The sequence below is a fragment of the Lepus europaeus genome, chromosome 8, assembly GCF_033115175.1.
Source record: "Lepus europaeus isolate LE1 chromosome 8, mLepTim1.pri, whole genome shotgun sequence".
Classification (NCBI taxonomy): Eukaryota; Metazoa; Chordata; class Mammalia; order Lagomorpha; family Leporidae; genus Lepus; species Lepus europaeus.
The window spans coordinates 97,219,619-97,243,115 of NC_084834.1; the positions used below are offsets into that span (position 1 = coordinate 97,219,619).

General features: G+C 36.1%; 1 protein-coding gene across 1 annotated transcript in view; it reads right to left on the minus strand.

Annotated features, from left to right (window-relative positions):
* Positions 1-23,497, minus strand: part of CFAP299 (cilia and flagella associated protein 299) — a 662,045-nt gene that overhangs the window by 391,727 nt on the left and 246,821 nt on the right. The window contains exon 3 of the mRNA XM_062199196.1: positions 14,041-14,131. Coding sequence (XP_062055180.1) covers positions 14,041-14,131 — 91 coding nt within the window. The remainder of the gene's footprint in view (positions 1-14,040; positions 14,132-23,497) is intronic.

Below are 23,497 nucleotides of genomic sequence, written 5' to 3' on the forward strand. Positions count from 1 at the left end.
ATAAGTAAAGCAACAGCATTATTTTACATGGCTCCAGAAGACCAGTAATTAAAATAAGGTAGATAGTGCCTGCTACAGTTCTAATTATTAGAACTTGCCGAAATAGAAATAACCTATGAAGAAACGAGCTGCCTGTCAGTGAAAATACTTAAACTACTTAAGTAGAGGATGTGTGGTTATCTCCGAGAAGCTGAAAAGGGGATTTAATACATTATAAGTACCTTAATTATAATTGTAAGTGTTGATATTGCTAAGGCCCTATATTGGTCAAATATTAAGAGGAGAAGAGATTTCTGAAAAAAGAATGACAAATAAACTGATCCTTCTGAGAAATACCCTTCACATCTCAAGAACAAAAACAGAGTATCAAAGTACAAAAAGTCCTTCTGCCAACTCAAGCAGTTCATCTTGCTATCTTGATTATGTTGAAGACATTGATTTAGATCTAGTCTCTTTCTTTTAACCTCACTACCCAGGGTGAGCAGGTGAGTAAAGAGACTGGCAATGGACACATATCCAGAACTGATCTGAAGTAGAGACTCTGCCAACATGTGCAATGGTTTTCTCATATAAAGGATCAGAACCCTGTGAATATCCATCTGTAAAATACACCCTTCTGAGACTCCAGAGTAGTGGAGAAGGAATGGGAAGGACCAATAGTGTTTCCTTTTTAGTGATTGAATCTAAAAAAAACTGAATACTGCTTTTCACAAGCTGAACTATAAAGAGACTTAATTCACCACATACTGGACTTTAGGAGGAAAATAGTTATCAGTGAACGCTGAATTTCTATTTGTATTTGTGATGTACATTGTTCTGTGAGTATATACATCAATCTTTTGAAATAATGTGTGTATATGTATGGGGAGAGAGACACAGGATATGACACACTATAATTTTCTCTTAGTTGCAAAAAAAAAAAGTATTCTGTATTAGAACTTTAGTTTTTTCTGCTAAATTCATCACCATGTTTTGCAAATTAGTCTCAGCAATAATTTTCAAAATTTCAAAAATTAATCATTGTTAAGCTCTCTTATTGTTCTGTCAGCTCTATTATTTATTATAGTTCACAGAACAACTTTTTGACAACTGGTTTTCTCTACAATCTTCTTCAGGGACTCTGTTTTTATTTTAGGAAGTAAAGCAATTTGTTGATACAATAGCCATGTAATCCATTCATTTCTAAAAACATATTTCATGTATCAACAATTTTTTTGCCATTGCTTGTTTTGCATTATTCACAAAGAAAAGCCATTGTGTTTCTTAGCATTAGGCAGCCAGAATTTGTTTCTTATAATTTATCGGTTTGGAGAAAGAAATGTCCATTATGTTGCATCAAGGGTCTACCTGCTTCATGGATGTATTTGGCTCACATAAACATGTCCAAATCCAAAACAACTGGCAAAAGTTTCTGAAGGAGTTTTATAATTTTATTAGCATACTTTTTTTTTTGGACAGGCTGAGTTAGACAGAGAGAGAGAGAGAGAGAGAGAGAGAGAGAGAGAAAGGTCTTCCTTTTTCCTTTGGTTCACCCCCAAATGGCCGGTGCTACGGCCGGTGCACTGCGCTGATCTGAAGCCAGGAGCCAGGAGCTTCCTCCTGGTCTCCCATGCGGGTGCAGGGCCCAAGCACTTGAGTCATCCTCCACTGCCTTCCCGGGCCACAGCAGAGACCTGGACTGGAAGAGGAGCAACCCTGTGTATATCAATGAAAACAGTACATCCTCTAGTTTTTCATTTTACTAGACCCAACCTATTTGTATTGTTCATTTCCCACAAATGTGTAATAATTCATCAATGGCTCTTAATATTTCAGTTGACATATGAAAAGAAAAATACATGAAATTAGGCTTAGTGAAAATAATAGCTTTCTAGATGCACACAGTACCTGAATCCATAGACACTAACTTACCAATTCTTTTGGAAACTTCTTCTGGATGGATGTGGTAATAAATATCCCTCACTAAAGGATTCTGTTAAATGATTATCCTCTCTGTTATAGATAAACTTTACTAACATAATGTTTTAATTATGCTCCCTTAACTTTTAAGCAATAATTAGAATCTAAACAAAATGGAAGACTTATTGGAAGAGTCCTGCAGTATTTCTCAGGAAAACCCCATAATGATTTTTCAAGACAGAGATGGATACCCAGAAAGATCAGTGCCTCAGCAACAGTTAGAAACAATCTCCCTAAAGCAGTTAGCTCCAGTGACTTCTTGGCTTGGTGTATTTCCATTTCAATTTTATCTCCATGGATGTACTTTGTCTTAAATTCTACTTTGTTTCAGGTTAATATCACTGGATTAACTTTATTTTTGGATACTTATGAGATATATCTTTTCCTCTTTTCCACTCATTAATTTTTTCATGTTTTTTCATATATATATATATATATATGTGTGTGTGTGTGTGTGTGTGTGTGTAACCTCTCTCTGACTCTGTCTCTCTCTGCCTTTCAAATAAGTAAATAAATATTTAAAGTAAATTTCCACTATTTCACCACTGATATGAGGTGATGACACTACTGAATCATACATTTACATATTTTTTGTTCTAGTCTTAGGGTTTCTGATCTGTCTATCCCTGCTCTGGTATCATGTTGCCTTAATAGTGGTGGCTTTTTAAAATACGTTACTATCTGAAAAGAGGATTGGTTCTTACATACAATTACTTCTTTTTTTCAGTTTTTCTATTATTTCAGTATTTAGACATATCTATTTACTAGTGGGCATTAACAGGCTTAAGAAATAATTTATCTGTAAATATTTTGTTTTGGGAATATAACTATCAATGATATAACCTGTATGTACACATATGGCAGATACTAATACCAAGTACTAGTAGATTAATCACATGTTTCTTTCCTTCTGACAATCAGCTGGACACTATCTTCCAGACTTTCCAATTAGATATGGCTGTATCATTGGGTACTACGCAATAGAATTGGACAGAATATTGTAAAAACATACCCCCAAGCCTAACTCATAAACAACCTTCTGCATAATTCTTCTCTTTTTCTTCCTTGAACTAATGTTCACTGTGCAGTGCACTTTCTGAAGCTGCACAATGAAAATAATAGAGCTTATGTGTTAGTCTAGAGCTCTGAATGAGGACACAAAATAGAAAAAGTCCTATAGTGGCTTTAACATAGAAAAACAACTGTGGATCAAGTGAGAGAATAATCAATTTTTATCAAAGCATCAAGATTGGCTTAATACCACTAATACTTCAAATATTTGCAGTAAGTGCAAATCTTTAAAAACTTTGGACTTAAATTGCTTATCTTTTTATTTTATTTAATGTATAGAAATTTCATGTATTTCATATATACAAATTTAGAAACATAGTGATTCTTCCTGCCCACTCTCCCAACATTCCTCCTCTTTCCTCTCATATTCCCTCCCTTAATTCTTTCAATAATCTAATTTCAGGTTACTTTATTCAAATATTAACTGTACATAAAATAAATAATTTAAAAATAGTAAGAAAAAAAACACTGTTCTGCAACAGTAGCGATGAGGGCTGTAAACAGATCTCTGAGGTATCTCCATACGATCTTCCACAACAGCTGTACTAGTGTACATTTCTACCAACTGTGACACAATTTATACCGCAGAGCTCTCTGTGTGATCAAGATGAGATTGCATTTCCATTGAAACCACAGCTCTCCCTAGCTGCTTCTTTTTGTGTATCATGCTTCTTCCCACCTACCTTCATAGGTTTCCTGTGACACAACCTTCCCAACAAATACCTTGCATTGAAAACTACATCTTAGGGTCTGTTTTAGGAAACCTGACTTAAAACAGTACATATTATTTATAATTTATTAAACACCTACTAAGTATTAAGAATATGTATGCTTTACACAATGTGTTATTTTATTCTACAAATACCTTATCAGTGGGAAAATTATTATCCTCATATTATGGAGTGGGAAAACCCAGGCTGTTTAGTGTTGAAAATCTGCAATTTAGTAATTAGAGATAAATCCAACAATCCAAGTTGGATAATATAGTTCTAATACCTCTATTTTTCCTGTACTTCTCACTCACTCTGTACTGTATTATTATCCTGAAAATTGAAAAAAAAAATTAAGTATCTATTCAACTATACTTTTTCTAGTGAAATGGAAGTTGATTGACATTTTATTTTTCCAAACACTGATGTAATTTGTTTAAAATGAAGGTAAGATTGTATGAGTCATATAATTTCCATAAGGGTTTATTAGTGGACAGCATGGATTCCACTAAAAAGGAAATAAACATCTGTATAATGCCTTCATTTTCTTGAAAGGGAACATTTTATAGAAGTTGGAAAATAGCAAGGAGGGAAAAGATCATGTCAGCACAATGTTATTGGTCATATACAACGCAATCTTAGGTTTCATGGAGATTTCAACACAGGAAATGGGTATATTAGGAATGGCCTAATTCATAGGTTTTCCTGACCTTGGTACAGTGGTTCCTTTGAATGACTCTCAAGGAAAAGCTGTAAGCAGTGTTTTTATACCAGCTTCAATAATGCATATTTCAAAGCCAAAACTACTCAGCCTGTTTACATAGTCTACACTCAGAAGGAAAATAAGTGTCAATAGGCCCCACCCAGAACAGCATGTGACCTTTCATTATAATCCTCATGAGTCTCTGATTAGGAAAGGAATTTTATTTTTGTTTTTTTCCATTCACCAAATCAAAGATTCATTACTACCATGCTGAAAAATAAGACCCCTCCCTCTCTGCTACTTAGCCACTTAAAAAAGTTACATAATCCTGTTATGTTAGACTGTAGGGAGAGTCCATGTCTTACACATCTTTGTGGCAAAATATTACACAGAGTAGAACATTAATAAAACAGACTGCAGTTTCTGATATTCTGATTCCTTGCCATTGATCACAATTGTTAGATCCATAATAAAATCCACAGGCAACTGATTATCTCAAAGAGCCCTTTCAACCATCCTTTCTAATGAAAAATTCAATCCTACTTCATATTTCCATTAAAAACTATCAACAGAAATATTACATATTTTCTATATCTATTTTATTTACAAATACAGTTTTAGCAGTTTATAACTTGATTAGCAAAAACTATATTACCTATTAAGTATTCATCATATATCATGAAGCACACCAAGCATTTAAAAAGTTTTTGTTGAGAGGAGAGGACATACAGTAGAGTGGTTGGGATGTTGCGGGTGACACCCTCATCCCATATGTGAGTGGCTAGATCAGGTCCTGGCTCCTTTCACTTCCAATCCAGCTTCCTGCTCATGTGCACCCTGGGAGGCAGATGATTGCTCAAGTACTTTGGTCCCTTTCATCTACATGAGAGACCCAGATTGACTGCCAGACTCATGGATTCAGCCTTCTCCAACCCTGGATGTTGCTGGCACTTGGAGAGTGAACCAGTGGATGGTTCTGTCTGTGTCTTTGTCTTTGTTTCTCTTTCACATCAAGTGAAAGTAGATAAAAATTATTTGGAAACTATTTTAATAATCAATATTAAGATAAGGGAGCTCTATTAATTCCCCATTACGGAGCAAGACACTGTGGCTTAGAAAATGTATCATTCTTTGGCCGGTGCTGCGGCTCACTAGGCTAATCCTCCGCCTTGCGGCGCCAGCACACCGGGTTCTAGTCCCGGTCGGGGCACCGATCCTGTCCCGGTTGCCCCTCTTCCAGGCCAGCTCTCTGCTGTGGCCAGGGAGTGCAGTGGAGGATGGCCCACGTGCTTGGGCCCTGCACCCCATGGGAGACCAGGAGAAGCACCTGGCTCCTGCCATCGGATCAGTGCGGTGCGCCGGCCGCAGCGCGCCTACCGCGGCGGCCATTGGAGAGTGAACCAACGGCAAAAAGGAAGACCTTTCTCTCTATCTCTCTCTCTCTCACTGTCCACTCTGCCTGTCAAAAAAAAAATTGAATATAAATAGAAAATGTATCATTCTTTAATGAAGAATCTGGAACCTGAGTCTAGCTACTCCAGTTGCTCCATTTAATGCCCCCAGTAGAAACATGTGATTAGTTCTCCATAACTCCATTTCCACATCAAAACAAAGTACTTGCTTTGCATATTTTATCTATTATCAGTGAAATACATCTTTTTCTCACCATTAATTCTATCATTTCTTTCATAATCTACTGCTTGAACTTTTTCCATGGCCTCTTCCACTGACCTCCCTATTTCCTATTTCATTTTCCTGCCGCACAGATTACTTATCTCCACGTACTATGTCCAGTGCATTACTGATTTATTTGAGAAGCAGAAAAATAGAGAGAAAAAGACAGGTAAGAATAGCTCCCATCTTCTGGTTCACTCCTCAAATACCTACAACAGCCAGGACTGGGCCAGACCAAAACTAAGAACCTGAGCCAGGTTTCCCAAACAGGGACCCATGTATTTGAACTATCACTTCTGCATTCCAAGGTTTACATTAGCAGGAAACTAGAGAAAGCCAGGTATCAAACACAGGGACTCTGACATGGGAAACACATCCTAGCCAGAGTCTTAACCATTAGGCAAAAGGCCCACACCTAGATTTTTTGTTTAGATTTTATTTATTTCTTTGAGAGGTAGAGTTACAGACAGAGAGAGGGACAGAAAGATCTTTCATCTGCTGGTTTACTCCCCACATGACTGCAATGGTTGGAGCTGAAGCCAGGAGCCAGGACTTTCTCCTGGGTCTCTCAGGTGCATTCAGGGGCCCAAGCACTTGGGCCATCTTCCACTGCTTTCCCAGGCCATAAGCAGGGGGCTGGATCAGAAGAGGAGCAGCTGGGACCCGGGTTGGTGCCTATAGGTGATGTGGTTGCCACCGGTGGAGACTTAGTTGACATAGGGCTGGCCCAATCTAGTAAATTCTTATAGTGCATGATTGATCACATTAACCATTTGTATAAATTCCTTCAAGGATACCCGTCATATTCACGGCTTTGTCCATGCAACTGAGCATAGCAACAGATCCCTTCCATTGTGGCTGTTGCTGAATGCTTTGGCTTCCTTGCCTCCTACAACATATTTATTTGAGAGATATTTATAGGGTATAATTGACCTAGGCTTGGTGACTAACATGGCATGAGATCTGAGGGCTGAAAGAAGGTAAGAAAATTGGTTTAGTTATAGGTTAAATTTAAGTAACTAAGGTAGAGGAAAATGGAGATTAACCTTAGAGTTCAGGTCTTTTAAATTAGTTCCCTACTTAACATCTCAACATCCTTTCAAAATTTCAAGTTTCATTTTTTAATTGACAAACAGGAATTGCATACATTTATATGCAAAATATGTGATATTTTGAATCATGTATCCATTGGGAATGATCAAATTAGGCTAATTAATGTATCTACCACCTTAAATATTTACAACACCTTCTTTTGTCCACAGACAGTTCAAACTCAACATGTCCACAATCAAACACATCTATGCTCAACTCCTAACCTTTGAGCATGCCACATCTCAAAGACTGGCAGCACCATCCCTTTAGCCACTCGCTTTGCCTCCAACAACCTCCATGGTCACATTCTACTACCACACAATGCCAAGCTTATCTTCACAATAGTTCTCAAATTGTCTTCTCTTCATCTATCCTGTCATCTTCCTGATTCAAGCAGCCATCTCCTCTTATGTGACCTTGCAATGCAACTACTGGCATCTGTTTCATACATCTATAAGACATTCACGGTTACTCTCTATACTAAAGGCATACTAATGCCTTCATTTCTGAGGACACACCTATGTCTGAATATATCATCCCTCAACCAACTTTTACACGGAGGTTTTGTGTTTTCCTTTCATAACACCAGTCTAAGCAGAAATTTCCCTTTGTTTGCATGCTTAATTATTCTCTTTCTTCCAAAAACATCTCTAAACTCCATAGGTATACATCACCCAGTATATCCCAAGTAGCTAGTGCAATGACTGGTAAAAAGCCAATTACCACCATTTCTTCCATGTCTAATTAATTAATGATCAAATGGACAGCAAAGATCTAGGCCACTGGTTTAGCGGTAATACACATATAGCCAGTGAAGTCATGGGTTGAATGAGTCACTAAAGGAATATATGTATTGCAGAATAGAAGCAAGTAAAGTGTATGTACAAGATCAGCACAAGAAAGACACTGAGATAGTAAATAAACAATGAAAGATTTTTTTTCACACTAAGGTAATTATGTCAGAGACACCAAAGTAGAAGAGAAAACAGATTGGTCAATTATGTAAATATCTCACTCAGAGTAGTTGATAAGGAAATGGAAATTTTTACCTCAGAATAATAACTTACTTTGCAGCTGTACTTTCATTTCCACCTAGCTTTTTCTCTGCACAGTCATCACATTTGGACTTCTAAGATTTTCCTTAGTCTTTATCATATCCATGAAATGCTCTCAAGATAACAAGTCTTTATTCAAGCATTTCTGCAATTTAACTATTTCTATTAAAATACTTCAGGAAATTAAAATGAAAAAAATTCCCAGTCTTAGTCCAATTTGAATATCTAAGCTGTATAATTCATTAATTTTCTATCACATATTCTATAGTATCTTACATATTGACACGATGTGTTTGGAACTCTGAATCTTTCGTGATCACCTGCATCCATGTATTACAAATATGAGTTTCTGAATATCTAGATTCAAACCTGCTTAACTACTTTCTCAGGAAACAATAAATCTACTTACAAATGAGAAGGAAATAGTAAATCAATCTTAACCTGTTAAGAATTTTAAAAACTTAAATAAATGAGGCATGAAGTTGAAATATTTTCAAACATGAATGGCTCAGTTAAAATAAATTTGTCATAATACTAACAAAAATACATACTATGCTTGTCATCTGAAATATTACATAGGTAATAAAAATCCTTTTAAACATAGTTGTAAATGAATTGTACCTAAAGTTCAAAGTTTTATCTAAACTAAATACATGGAATAGTAATTTAAAATAGTATTTTGAAAAATATTTAAAGTAATGTGTGTGTTTATATATGATGCATACAGAATATATACAAATACATTATGCAAACACACACATAAGAAATTAGAAGGCATTTGTGAAATTACATTGACTTGAATTAAATCACATTACCTCATGCTTAATATAAGCTCTGTTAGAAAATGGTTTATCTAAACAGTAACTATGCCAACAGCATGTGAACCACTGACTATCAAAACGTTTAAAGGAAGTAAAATTTTCAGGAATTTTTATTCTTTGAGTAGCAGTTACATAAAGTTTCAATTTATCTAAACCATATTCCCTCCCAGGACACAGCCTTGAGATCGGATATCAAAGCAGTAGGCCTCAGAAGTGTGAATGCATATACTAAGCAAACACTACTACTTGAGTATTGAAAGCTCTGGGGTGGTGACCCATGGGGATGGGGACAAAGAAGAATGCTGTTTTCCAGAGCTCTAGTCTCCATAGGAGAGTAAATTCAAGGCCTAAATAGAGAAAACTAACAATGACTTTTGCAGCGCTTTGACCAGAGGGTGAAACAAAACACTCAAAACAAAAATCAAGTTATACTAAATGGTTTTTGAAACATGGGATCACCACATAAAGCAAAAAGTTGTAAGTGTGGAACAGAAAATCTAGTCTCCTAATTTTCTAGCTACATTTAAATTACCCCATAAAATTTCTATGAAATTACTATTGACTCTAAAACAATGTCACAATTTTTTTTTCATTATGTGTTTTCAGCAAGAAGAAATAAAAAGAGTAGCAAATGTGCCCTCAAGTTGAAATCCTCCATTTATTTTGTACTCACACATTATGCAGAAAAATCTTAATGATTGGGAAATAGTCATTTCCCTTGGAGAGTTCAGGCTATTTGGTTATATGTATTCATAGATGTCATACAACTCATGTATGATATTTTCGAATGTTGAATTTAAAAAGATCCTGAATATCACATATTTTATACAACAACCTTAAATGCCTATCCATTCAGTAAATGGCTTTTAAGTAAGTGTATGGTCCTAATCACTAGATCTATCTAACATAAGCTGTCCTCTGTTATCAATAGTTTGCTAAAATACCATTCGGGATCATTCAAACATAAGACAAGAAAATTGAAAGATAAAACTAAAATGGATCCATGATTTATACTACATACTCCATGAAGTAACAAAGTTCAAAAGCCCAAATAAAAAAACCAAAGATTTTTCTCAGAGTAAGTTATGATTCCAAGAACATTCCAGGTTCCAAGTCAGTGACCACCCAACCAACATTAAATGTTACCTATTTAGTATACTTAGTAAAAGTTAAAGGGCAACAAGCTTTCCTAGGGCAAAAATCTCATAATTATATAATAAAGATTAGTTGGAGCAACATGCAAAATAATGTGCGGCTAACCACCTTCCCCACCCAAATCAATCAAATTCCATGTACCCATTCACCTTCCTTTCTCCTACAGTAGAATAAGTAGTTTCTGCCTCTATTAAAGGCAAATCTTTACTCTGGATTTTATCTTTCAAAAGAAGTCCTCTGCAGTGATTTTTCTTTCTCCTCTACACCATCAATAACCCCTTTTTAACTGATGACACTAACTGACATATAATATAAGTGAATATTAACTATCTTAAGACAAAATAAATGCTCTTCACTCCTGGTCACAAACCAACTCCTCACTAAGTGTCTATGATGATGTCACTGCAAAAATCCTTTTAAAAGTTATCTTCACTAACACACCTTTCCTTTTCTTAATCTGCTTCAATAAGCCACTTACATACACCCCTCCAGTGAAACAACCCTCACAAAAAAAAAAATCAATGTATCTCACCATTTTTAATCATCTGCTATGGTTTGAAGTATGTCCCTCAAAAAGATATTATGAGTTTTAAATTTCTAGTACCTACGAACGTGGCCTCATTTGGAAATAGGATACATATATATAAACACACACACACACACACACACAATTAGGGTGGGCATTAATCCAATACGACTGGTGTCTTTATAAAAACAGAAAACAGAGGTGCAATCACAAACATATAGGCAGAACAACATATGATGATAGAGGCAGAGATTAGCACGATGCATCTAACAAACTGAACAATGCAAGGGATTGCCAGCAACACTAGCAGCTAAGAAAAGGATATGGAACAGTTTCTCTCTAAGATCCTTCAGAGAGAGGATAGTTCTACTGACATCTGGGTTTCAGACTTCTGGCCTCTAGAAATGTGAAAGAATAGATTTCTGAAGCTTTAAGTGACATGGTGTATGGTAGCAGCCACGAGATACAAGCACATCATTTCATTTAACCTGTCACCAGTATTTGACAGGGTGAAAAAATTTCTTGGAAATTTTTCCTTCTCCTCAGGTTTGTAGTTATCAGAACTGATTCATTCTGGACCTCCAAATGCTGGCATATCCTAAAGATCTGTACATAATTTTACTTACCATTTAGATTTTTTTCATTTTCATATTTATAATTCCAGCCACAAATTTTCCCCAAAGTTTCAAACCAACATTTATATGTAAATGAAAAATCAACTTTTCTATCTTGGATATCCAACAAGCATCACAAAATTAATACAATCAGAACAGAACTATTTCATGATTGATTACTGAAATATGCATTCCTCAAGATTTCCCCTAATACAGTAAATAGCACCATGATCCACCTGTTTGCTCAAGTCCACAACCTAGAAGTCATCCTAATTTCTTCTTTCTTCAATATTCCACATCTGCTCCACCTATGAGTCCTGTCTGCTCTACTTCCAAAACACAGATATGATTCACGGACTTCACTCCACTTCAACTGCTCCCCTCTGCTCTGAGAGTTTCATCTCCCATTGGCTTATCACAGGAGCTCACTAGTTTCTTTTTGCTCTGTTCTTATCCTCCCCATATTTCCCACCCTATATAACAATGAGATCATTCTTTCTAAAGGGAAAATCAGATCAAGTTACTTCTATGATTCAAATCATCCAGTGATTTTCTATTACATTAAAAGAATAAATATAAAAAGTGAAAACAAAATTTCTTAAAATCTACATGATCTAGTTTCTGACTTTCTCTCTGACCTCATTTGTCTTTAAGTATCTTCAACAACTATATTCCAAGAATTCTGGACATCTCATCACCTATTAAATATGCCATGATTGCTGTTAATTTGCTTGTTCCTTCTTGGGATATTGCTCCTTCCTAACTCTGTAACCAGGTCTTCATTTCATTCAAGTTCTAACAAATGTCATCTTCCTCTGCACAGCAATTAAAAACGATTAATCACTCTCTGTGAAATATCTCTGTATATGTTTACTTTTCTAATGTTATGCTCTGCATGGTATCTATCCAGAGCTGAATTCATTTACTGTATTTATTTTATTTGTATTTACAGTGTCTAAAATGTCATGGATTCCACATTGCCCCAATGTGTCAGTGATTAGAACTATTCCAGACTTGAATAGATAAAAAATTACATGCTGAGTGATTGAAAAATGAATGGGAGTCAGGCGAGAAAATACACAGGCTTACCATTCAGAGGCTACTGCAATTTATTTAAGTTATAATGGTGGTTTTAACAAAAGTAAATGATAGCTCTAATGGTATAAAGTATATTGACTTCACTTGTATGTAAGAGAGTTGGGAATTCATTTAGCATGAGTGTGAGATAATGAAGTCTAACAATTAATATACTTGTGATCTGAGTAAATGAGGAGATGATATATTATCAAAGTAGATACCAATGGCAGAGCAGTAAAGCAGATATTTTTAGAAGAAATATACAATTATGGTTAAAATGTGGGTGTCTTAGGGTCTCTTAAGATGTTTATGCTTTTTGGCTCTACAGACTAACTGTACGGGATCCTGTGGAATCTGATTTCTACCCTCTAGAGGGTGGAATTTGTTTGTTAAATATTAATTTTTAAAGTCTACATGTAGTCAAACCCATTAGGTGTTTTTTCAGGTTTTACCTTGCTTTATCACTGATGATCATTTACTCCTTCTTGAAAACCCTTAATGTAGATTCCTATTATACATTTTTCTGCCTTTTCCTGCTCTCTGAGGTGCGCTTTCTGTTAAGACTCAGATAAATTCCAAATCTTATTGTGATTCAGAAGGCCCTCCAAAGCCGAGACTTTACACATACCTCCCTTCTTACCTTTGAAGACCACTCTCAGCCTCCTAACTACAAGATATTTCTCCCTATTTCAAATAGGATAATTCCACTCAATTACTTAACAAAGGTACGATTTTTTTCCCTCTTTTTGGAGTGCACTGAAGGTTTTATCTGCATGGGAAATTATCAATTGACCTTATAGTGAGGAAAATTACAACTTTTTGTTGGTGAAATGCCTCTTATTCACACATTTTTCTACTGTACTAAATTTTTCATCACACTACTTCCAGTTGTTTTCCTGAGAATCAATCACTTACTACAGTTTCAGCATGAGCATGTCCCCCTTATTATTAAAATTCATTTTGAACATTTTAAGACTTACAAACACTATTTTTACTAATATTATATTAACAAATGGTGGAAGTAAATCCTGATGCCAAATAATATTACTAACCTTTACATATTTGATCCAGAATACATTTTTAAAAAGCAAAAGCAAGTTCACCTTGCGTGATTTAAAATCAAGACTTTCTATTATGCGGTTTCCATTATATCTCCCAAGGTAGGTCTATAAAGCAGACCATCATGCTATTTCCAGAAGTTGTAAAAAAATCAAGTACCCAAAGGACCAAACTTAATGGTTGAGGGAGAAGGGGCTGCAACTTAGGAAGTGTAACATAGAATTGGGCTGAAAAGCAGCTCGATATTTCAATTCAGGCCTAATGCAAATTTGGAGATGAAAACCAGTCTTCCACTACAGGCATTTTCTCTGCCACAAATGTTTGAATCCTAAGTATTTTTTTAATTATTTGGCTCAATCTATGAATTTAAACAGGAATATTAAAACTTTGTACATATATTTCCATAATATATACATAATAGTCATTTATTCCTCATGAATCACTTTTCGGGAAAGATATTAAAAACTGCATTATTCATGTTAACGGTACCTTTAACGTGTATGTTTTAAATTGGGTGTACTCACACTGATTTTCCCATTAAGGTTGTCTTCTTCTCTCACTGCCAGGGCCTTCAGAAAATTATCTTGCAGAGTTTTACCAGCACTCGTCAGTGTCCTTTAAAAAATAAGTCTTCAGTTATAACATGTTAGGTAACTGATACTCCTTAAAACACTCTGTGGCAACAGTCATGCTTCTTTAGTAGGAGTGACACTTTGCTTATGATATGAAAGCCATAAACATAATATGAAAATGTGTATTGTGAAAAAATTATTCATGGAGTTCAAAATTCTCTTGCATCAGTATTAACTCATCATTTAATTCTATTTTTCCACAAACTTTGTGAAGTATGCTTGAACAATCATTAATGATCTACCAGCTTCAATTTAATTTCATGCAGGTATACTCTTTATTAATAAATAATTGGGATCGAGCAATAAACAACATACATTCCATATTAAGCTATATAGAATTAATTTCATTTGAATGGCCATTTTGTTCTTTTTATATCATGAAAAGTTAACATATTTATACTCCCCACTTGCCACAAATTTAAATTGCCTATATTTGAAGTATAACATTTATTAATTTAAAGAAATTCAAATGCTAGATGCCTAAGCCAATATAATTACTAGATCAGAAAGGTGATTTTAGCTTTTCAGTGAAGAATCAGGACAAGAATGGAAACCAGGATGACTTAGTCAAATAAAAGAAAATGCTAAGGACCTAAGAACCAAATTATTTTATATAAAAATAAACTTAAAAGGAAGCATATCACAAAGCTCTCAATAACTAGTACACAACATAGTGAGGAATGATTTCAAGAGTTATTTGTGAAATAATTTTTATACAACAATTTCCTATTTATTCCATAATCTTTTTCATTATGTGTCTGCTATGTACCAGGTACTGTGCCAGGGCATGATGATTAATAATATGTAATTCTTGCTCTCATATTGCCTGAGATCTCAGAGAAAATAAATTGCTATATAAATACAACAGCATACTATTTGGTAACTGATTCAACAGACATAAACAGAGTATTGAAAGAGTTTATAAGAGAGAGATTCTAACATTTTAATAAAAAGTTACTTAATATTAATTTGAAAGCAATTATTATCAAACCAAATGTTAAAAAATGAGACAGTACTCCCTGGTTTGGAGGGTAGGAGAGAGAGCACTGTGAGTAACTACAAAGAAACAAACAAAAAAATTCAGACATAAAATTGCAAGAAAATCTTAGGTTATAGCAGAGATGGCAGAAAGTAAATGCAGGAATTGAGGCAGACCAAATATTTTAATAAAATTTAACACTTTAACAGATACATTGTTATAAATATTTAATAAGGCCACACAGGTAATAGGAACAGAGCCTAACTTTAAACTCAGGAAGTCTGGTCCTAGAAGTCATTCATATAACCACTAAACTGCGATACATCTCAGCTCAGGTCTGGATGCTACTTTAAGCGTTTGCAATCTGTCTACACAGAATGTGTTGAACCACAAAAGTCTTGTGTAAAGAAATAGGATGGTTGAGGCCTGCGCTGTGGTTCACTTGGTTAATTTTCTGCCTGCGGAGCCGGCATCCAATATGGGCGCCGGGTTCTAGTCCTGGTTGCTCCTCTTCCAGTCCAGCTCTCTGCTGTGGCCCCAGGGATGCCAGTGCAGAATGGCCCGAGTGCTTAGGCTCCTGCACCTGCATGGGAGACCAGGAGGAGGCACCTGGCTCCTGGCTTCCTATCGGCTAGCTCCGACCGTGGCAGCCATTTGGGGGATGAGGCAACGGAGGGAAGACCTCTCTCTCTGTCTGACTGTATCTGATAAATACATTTTATGAAAAAAGAAGATATAGGATGGTCAAACTTGTGTGTTAGAAGCAATATTGTTCAGCTTGGAGAAATAAAAGTGAAGGAAATTAACACTGAAGAAATTAATTAGGAACTATTCCAAAGCCTTTGCAAGACTAAATATCTGATTCAAATCAGTAGTGCTAAATTCAGGAAGGAAAGGATATGTTAGGTAAGTATTTAAGAAGTAAAATGGACCTAGTGGTTTTTCCTTGTGAAGAATTAAGGTGCCATCCCCACTATGTTTCATTAAATCAATAAAGCTATGAATAATATGCAACCTAATGATCATTGTGTTCATCTAGAGGTAAAATCCTTTAACTTATCAAAAGTTGTTTTTTTTCTTTTCTAGCTTGATGTACTTTGGCTTGTCGTATCAATATCAACTAATAATTCAGATACCTAAATAAACATGAAAAATAACTACTAGTCAGTACCAAAGGAGAGAATCAGATATTTGAGATTTTTAAAACAATTTATCTGTCCAAAGTAAAAATTCTATATTACTATATATCTGATGCATTGCTCTAATCTTAAATTTCTAAAATATAAAACTCATTTTCTCAGGCATTTGCTCAAAAGAAACATACCATTTTTCTATTTCTAACAGGACAATTTTTTTTTTACTTGGTCAATTCTCACCTAATGTCTTCTTAAATTCTCTTTTGAAAATCACAATATTGTGGAAATTCTTTGTGATAAATTTAAAAAAAAAGTTAATTTTCTAACTGCAGCAGTAAGGACTTGCTTAGGTTATGCAAGGGGAACAAAAGACTCCACTAAGAACTATTTGAATATCTAAGAGAGTTTGGTAAAGTTGCAGGATATAAAACCAATACAGAAAAATCAATAGCCTTTGTGTGTGTGTGTGTATGTATATGTGTGTGTGTATATATATATATATATAGAGAGAGAGAGAGAGAGAGAGTGAATACCATGCCCGAGAAAGAACTTATAAGATCAGTCCCATTCACAATAGTTATAAAAAATGTAAATACCTTGGAATAAATTTAAGCAAGGAGTTGAAAAATCTCTACAGTGAGAATTACAAAACATTAAAGAAGATATATATTGCCAGCACTGTGGCACAGTGGGTTAATGCCCTGGCCTGAAGCGCCAGCATCCCATATGGGCACCAGTTCTAATCCCGGCTGCTCCACTTCCAATCCAGCTCTCTACTATGGCCTGGGAAAGCAGTACAAGATGGTCCAGGTCCTTGGGCCCTTGTACCCACGTGGGAGACTCAGAAGAAGCTCCTGGCTCCTGGCTTCAGATCAGTGCAGCTCTGGCCACTGAGGACATCTGGGGAGTGAACCAACAAATAGAGGACCCCTCTCTCTGTCTCTCTGTCTCTCTGTCTCTCTGTCTCTTTCTCTCTCTCTCTCTCTCTGTGTATGTGTAACTCTGACTTTCAAATAAATAAATAAAAGATATATAAGAAGACACAAAAAATGGATAAATCTTACATGTTCATGGATTGGAAGAATTAATACCACCAAAATGTCCACACTATCAAAAGCAATTAATAGATTCAACATGATTCCACTCAAAATACCAATGATCTTCTCAGATCCAGACAAAAAATGATGCTAAAATGCATATGGAAACATTAGACATTTCAAATAGCTATAGCATTCTTAAACAACAAAAACAAAACTGGAGACATCATAATAATAGCAGAATTCAAGACATACTACAGGACAGTTATAATCAAAACAACCTTGTACTTGCACATAAAAAGACATGTAGACCAATGGAAGAGAATAGAAACCCTGGAAATCAATTCATGCATCTACAACCATCTTTTTTCCCCAGAAACCTTTTTTTTTAAGATATACAACCTTCATGCATTTCATAAATACAACTTTAGAAACATAATGGCAGTGATTCTTCCAACTGTACCCACCCTCTCAGCCCCCATCCCTAAAAAGGCTTTCTAATCAATTCTCTCTTTCCATGTCTTTAGGAACTCCTAAGACCAGTATTTTGGGTTGTTTAATGGTATCCCAGAGATCTCCAACATTATTATTCAGGTTTTGAATTTCGTCTTGCTTTTGGTCTGACTGTAAAATTTTCAGATTTTATCTTCTAGCGCAGGTTTTTTGTTTTTTTTTTTGCCTCACTGAATCTGTTCTTAAGGCTTTCCACTACATGTTTTATTTGTTCTATTGAATTCCTAATTTCCAAAATTTTGCTTTATCTTTAAAATCTGAATTTAATGAGTAAAATATTCTTTTAAAAAAAGATTTATTTCTTTATTTGAAAGGCAGAGTTATAGGGAGGCAGAGGGAGAGGGAGATTTTCCATCTTTTGGTTCACTCTCCAAATGGCCTCAACAGCCAGAGCTGGGCCAATCCAAAACTAGGAGCTAGGAGCTTCTTCCAGTTCATTCACACAGGTGCAGAGGCCCAAGGACTTCAGCCATCTTCTACTGCTTTCCCAGGCCACAGCAGAGAGCTGGAGCAGAAGAGGAGCAGCTGGGTCTTGCACCTGCACCCATATGAAATGCCGGCACTGCAGGCAGCTACTTTATCTGCTACATCACAGCGCTGGCCTCAAGAAAAATTTCCTTTCATGTCAGGTATAGATTTCTTTAGTTCGTGGTTTTGCTTCTGATTATGCCTAAGTAATCCTATGATCATTTTTTTTTTTGAATTCTGTTCCTGGCATTTCTTCAATCTCTTCATTTTCAGATTCTAGTACTGAGGTGCTATTGTGTTCCTTTGGGGGTTTCATGTTGTCTTGTCTCTTGAATTGCTCAATTTATTTTTAGGCATTTGTGGGGAGACTTGTTGGTTTATTTATTTTTTTCCCCAGTGATGGCTTTTATCTTTGGTCTATGCCTCTGTGGATTAGTGGAGTGTCTGCTCTTTCAATGAATACCCTGAGGCATGTGCTGGGTGTGGCCAGGCAGCTCTCTTCAGTGCTCCAGGGTAAGGGGAGTGGCCAAGTTGACTCCCAAATTAGGTGTTGTAAATATTTATTTTTTTAATCAGAGAGTAGGTTTGTTCAGCTCTGTTAGCATAGTCTCACACTAACCTCCTCTCCTCCAAGGAGACCAATGCATAGGCACTAGCCCCAGTGGATACGTTATTCATCTGTGCTGCAACAAGAACGACACAAAGGATCTGTGCAGTCCTCCGTGTGAGTATGGATCCTGCAGCAATGACCCTCACCAGGGAATCAGGGAGCCCTGAGCAAGTAGAGCTGCCCACAGTGACTGCCCAAAGACCCAGCCAATTCCTGCACCCTCTACCACAGCCACAGTATTTCCACAGTCCCAGCACACAAGGCTTCCATAGTCAAGAGCACACAGTGTCCTGTCAATTCTCCCAGCCAGACTCAGGCATCTCCTCTCAGCTGGTTGCTGCATGAGAAGAGATATGTCCAAATGGTGCCTGCCTGCTCTCAGCCAGTTACAGTACACTGATGCTGGGTGATCAGGGAGAAATATGTCCTCTTTTTTTTCCCTGTAGGTTATCAGGTATACTGTTCCCCCACAGGGCTCCAAGCCTGACTCACACATGGCACTTCCAGCAGCTTTATCACTAGTGGCTTGGGCTGCTACATCTGGTATCACATCACTCTTCAAAGCTGGTGCCGATGCTCTCAGCTGTTGGTGTCCTGAGTTGTGCATGTCCACACTCTTCACATAGATCCACAGTGTCCGTCTAATTTGCATGGATTTTCCTCGGCCTTTTTCTAACTCTTTCCTGAGATAGCAAGCTTCAAGCTTTGTTTTGTTTTGTTTTGTTTGTTTGTTTTTAACTGTCTTCTCCTAGACCAGAGCAGTAAGCTCCCTCCCTATTACACCTTCTTGGTGCCTCTCTCCAACTTACCTTTGACAAAGGAGCTAAAATCAGAGTAGAAAACAGAGGCACGACTTTGACTCCATGCACTGTGATGTGGGATGCAGGTTTCAGCTTAACCCACTACAAAACAATGCCCACCCCATTTAAAGTGGCATAGTGCAACATCAACCACCAAATGTTATTAATGTATAATAATTCTAAGAAATGTGTCTACTATACTGAAATACATTAAGATAAAATTGTGGGGCCGGTGGTGTGGCGTAGTGGGTAAAGTAGTCACCTATATGGACACTGGTTCAAGTCTGGCTGCTCCACTTCTGATCCAGCTCTCTGCTATGGCCTGGTAAAACAATGGAAGATGCCCCAACTCCTTGGGCCCCTGTACCTGCATAGGAGACCCAGAGGAAGCTCCAGGCTCCTGCCTTCGGATCGGTACATCTCTGGTCATTGCATTCATCTAGGGAGTGAGCCATCGAATAGAAGGCCTCTCTCTCTCTCTCTCTCCCCCCCTCTCTTTTTACCTCTCTCTCTGCCTCTGCCTTTGTAGCTCTGCCTTTTATATAAATAGATAAATCTTAAAAAAGATAAAATTGTTCCTTTTGTCTGATTATTCAGGTCTTATATACACACACATTTCCCATAAACTGTAAAAGGAAGACAGAAGTTTTGTTATATAAATTGGGAACTGAAAGAGTAAGTGTCTGTACCCCATCAGCTACTTACAGAAGAAGAAAAATAAATAAATAATTACCCTTACATCTGAAAACCTGAACTTCTCAGTAGATAAAACATTAGAAAAAGAGGAATGTCAATGCAGTATGTGGTAAGGAATTCTTAAATCTTTAACACGCATTATTCTCTTTTTAAGTAGGTTTATTTAACAGTGACCTGAAAAACCTCGCTTAAGTAAATATTACAAAAGGACTTACTTCCTCAAGAAGTGAAGTAGGTCTGTTACAAAAACTTTGGGTTATAAGTTTTATAAATGCAAATACTCCATCTTTTTTGTTTATATTCCACTACACTTTCAAAATGTGGTAAAAGTCATATGGATAAGTTATTTTTACCATGTTTAACCCTTAGCAAAAGGTATTTATATAATCCTACATGAATGACTCTCAACATATTCTTAATCCTTAACAATTTAGGCTACTGGTTTTATGATTTAAGTATATTATTTGTGTATTCTATCATACATATTCCCATACTTATATTAACAAAGAAAAAAACAAAAGGAAAACATAAAAATTGAAAATCTATTAAAGGAGAAATATTTTCAAGAAATTTTTTAACACTCGCTTATTTTTACATTTTCTAGAATCATTTTATTCAAAAGAAACATACACATCTTCCATTCACTGACTCACTCTCCCAAGCAGCTGCATCAAGCCAGCAGGCTGAGCCAGCTCAATGCTGAGAGCCCATATCCACACATGAGAGATAGAGACCCTAGTACTTGTGCCATCATTTGCTGCCTCCCAGGGTGTGCATTAACAATAAACTGAATCAGAAGTGTAGCCAGGACTCAAACAGGGTATTCTAACATGTCCAGTGGTATCTTAAATTGCTGAGCCAAATGCCTACCCCCTACCCTACTTATTTTAAAGATAAATTCTTTTCATAATTTGTGACTTTAATCATTGTATAATTTTAAATGTTTAATTGGGAATGTTCTAATAAGCAAGGATCAATTATTAAGATGTGATCTAATAAGTGGTTTTTGTATAACTAAATCAAGTCAGCACCTAAATTTGTTTTAATGGCAACATTTTGTCCCCATTGAGTATTGTCTTTGTACTAGTCTCTATGCTAGGCACTTTACGAAACTTCCAAGTAGAGCAAATGAAGCTCTAAAAGGTGATCTATTTCCCTTCAAAGTTGAAGTGAAACTTAGTGAGATTAAATAACTTTTAATCAACTGGTATTCAGCTTTTAATCTAGATCTCACTGATTCTAAGTCTTTATTCTACTTAACTAAAGCTTTACAATATACAAAGCACCATAACTACATACAATGTTTTTACATTATGAAAACAATGAGAATTCACAAGATAGAAGAAACTTAAAGTATCAGGAGGACACCAGGGAGGGGGATAGGTAGATGCTCTGGGTAGTTATCAGAGTTCAGTAATCCTAGGATCTTGACAAAAGCTAATTAGTCACAATCATCTTCCAGCATAGACTGAAGTTCTGATCCACTGTTCTGTTCTGAGGTGGTCATCATTTCTTTTAAAGTCAATGAACTCCAACATAGCCTACATTTTGTATTTCTAGAATTCATATTCAACTCATTAACACTGGTTTGAATATGTAATTCAATCTCTGTTCCTTAGTTCCTTGCATACTCAATTTGGAAAAATTTAATACAGAACAAAAAGTTTAAAAAAAAAGATTAATAACAGTGTATTACAAAAATCTATACTATCTTAAGAAATAAGCACATTTACCTATGAAAAAATAATGTTTAGAAATATCTTTATATCCCATGTATATAAGTTTATTGAAAGGGTGATTTGTGTTTCTATTACCTGATATAAATTGTAATTTTTAGAGTCTAAAAGGAAAATATTTGCAGATTTGATAAAACATGATTTTATTTATCCCAATGTGTATATTTTTGATAACTCATTTGAGAATTAAATATAGGTGATGTTTCAGTATATGTTGATATAAAATACCTCTGTTAACTCTGAAAGAGATGAACTTTTTGGACATTGCCTCCAGGAAAACAGATACAATTTTCTTTGTTCTTTACAAAAATTAGGAGGGGAAAATTTTCCTACTTTTCCTCAAATAAAGTATTTCATTAGTTTCTCTAATACTGGTAAATCTTTACATTGTTTCTCTCAGGATATTATTGTATGTTTGCTTCTTATTAGTGAGTTTGAGCTCCAATCACAAAATACCATCCATTGAGTGTTACAAATGTAAAATGTATCCTGCCCAAGTGCCAGAGGCTGGACATCTGAGATCACCATGACATTGTGGACAAGTTCCGATCAATGACGGCTCTCCTCCCAGCTTTTAGGGTGCTACCTTCTTACTGTGTTCTCAAGTGGTAGAAAAAAACAAGAAAAACTCTGTGGTGCCTCTTTTAACAATGGCACTAATTCCATCCTGAATTAGCAAGTTAAGTGCCTCAGTTTCACAACTGATCTAAGCCTGATCACTTCACATAACATAATGTTGGGGGGGTTAGGTTTTCAATATATGAATTGGCAGGAGGCACACATCAGCCTTTAGTGTGTGCTTTCTCATTTCAGAATACATATTCTATATTTTTTTCTTTCTACATTTTTTCTCACTTGCCTTATCACCTCTTAGGCACAACTTTGAACTATGACAAGTTTCCTTTCATCCCTCTTGAGAGGTAGTCACATTTTCAGCTCCTAACATGCAAGTATTGCTATTTGTTCCTTCCCAGCTCTCCTTGGCAACATGTAAACAATTTTAAGCCAGACCACCACAAAAATACCCAAATGTATTAGATGGTAGAGATTTGCCTCAAACAGCATGGAGAGAATTCCTGTTCCTTGACTATGAATTTATGTCAATACATTTATATTGAAATAGGTGCTGTGGCATAGTGGGAAAAGCCGCCACCACCTGGAGTGCTGGCATCCCACATGGGCACCAGTTGGAGTCCCAGCTGCTCTACTTCTAATCCAGCTCTCTGCTATGGCCTGGAAAAACATTAGAAGATGGCCCAAGTCCTTGGGCCCCTGTACCCACGTGGGAGACCCAGAAAAAGCTCCTGAGTTCGGATGGGCAGTTTCAGCCATTGCAGCCATCTGGGAATGGAACTATCAGATGGAAGAACTGTC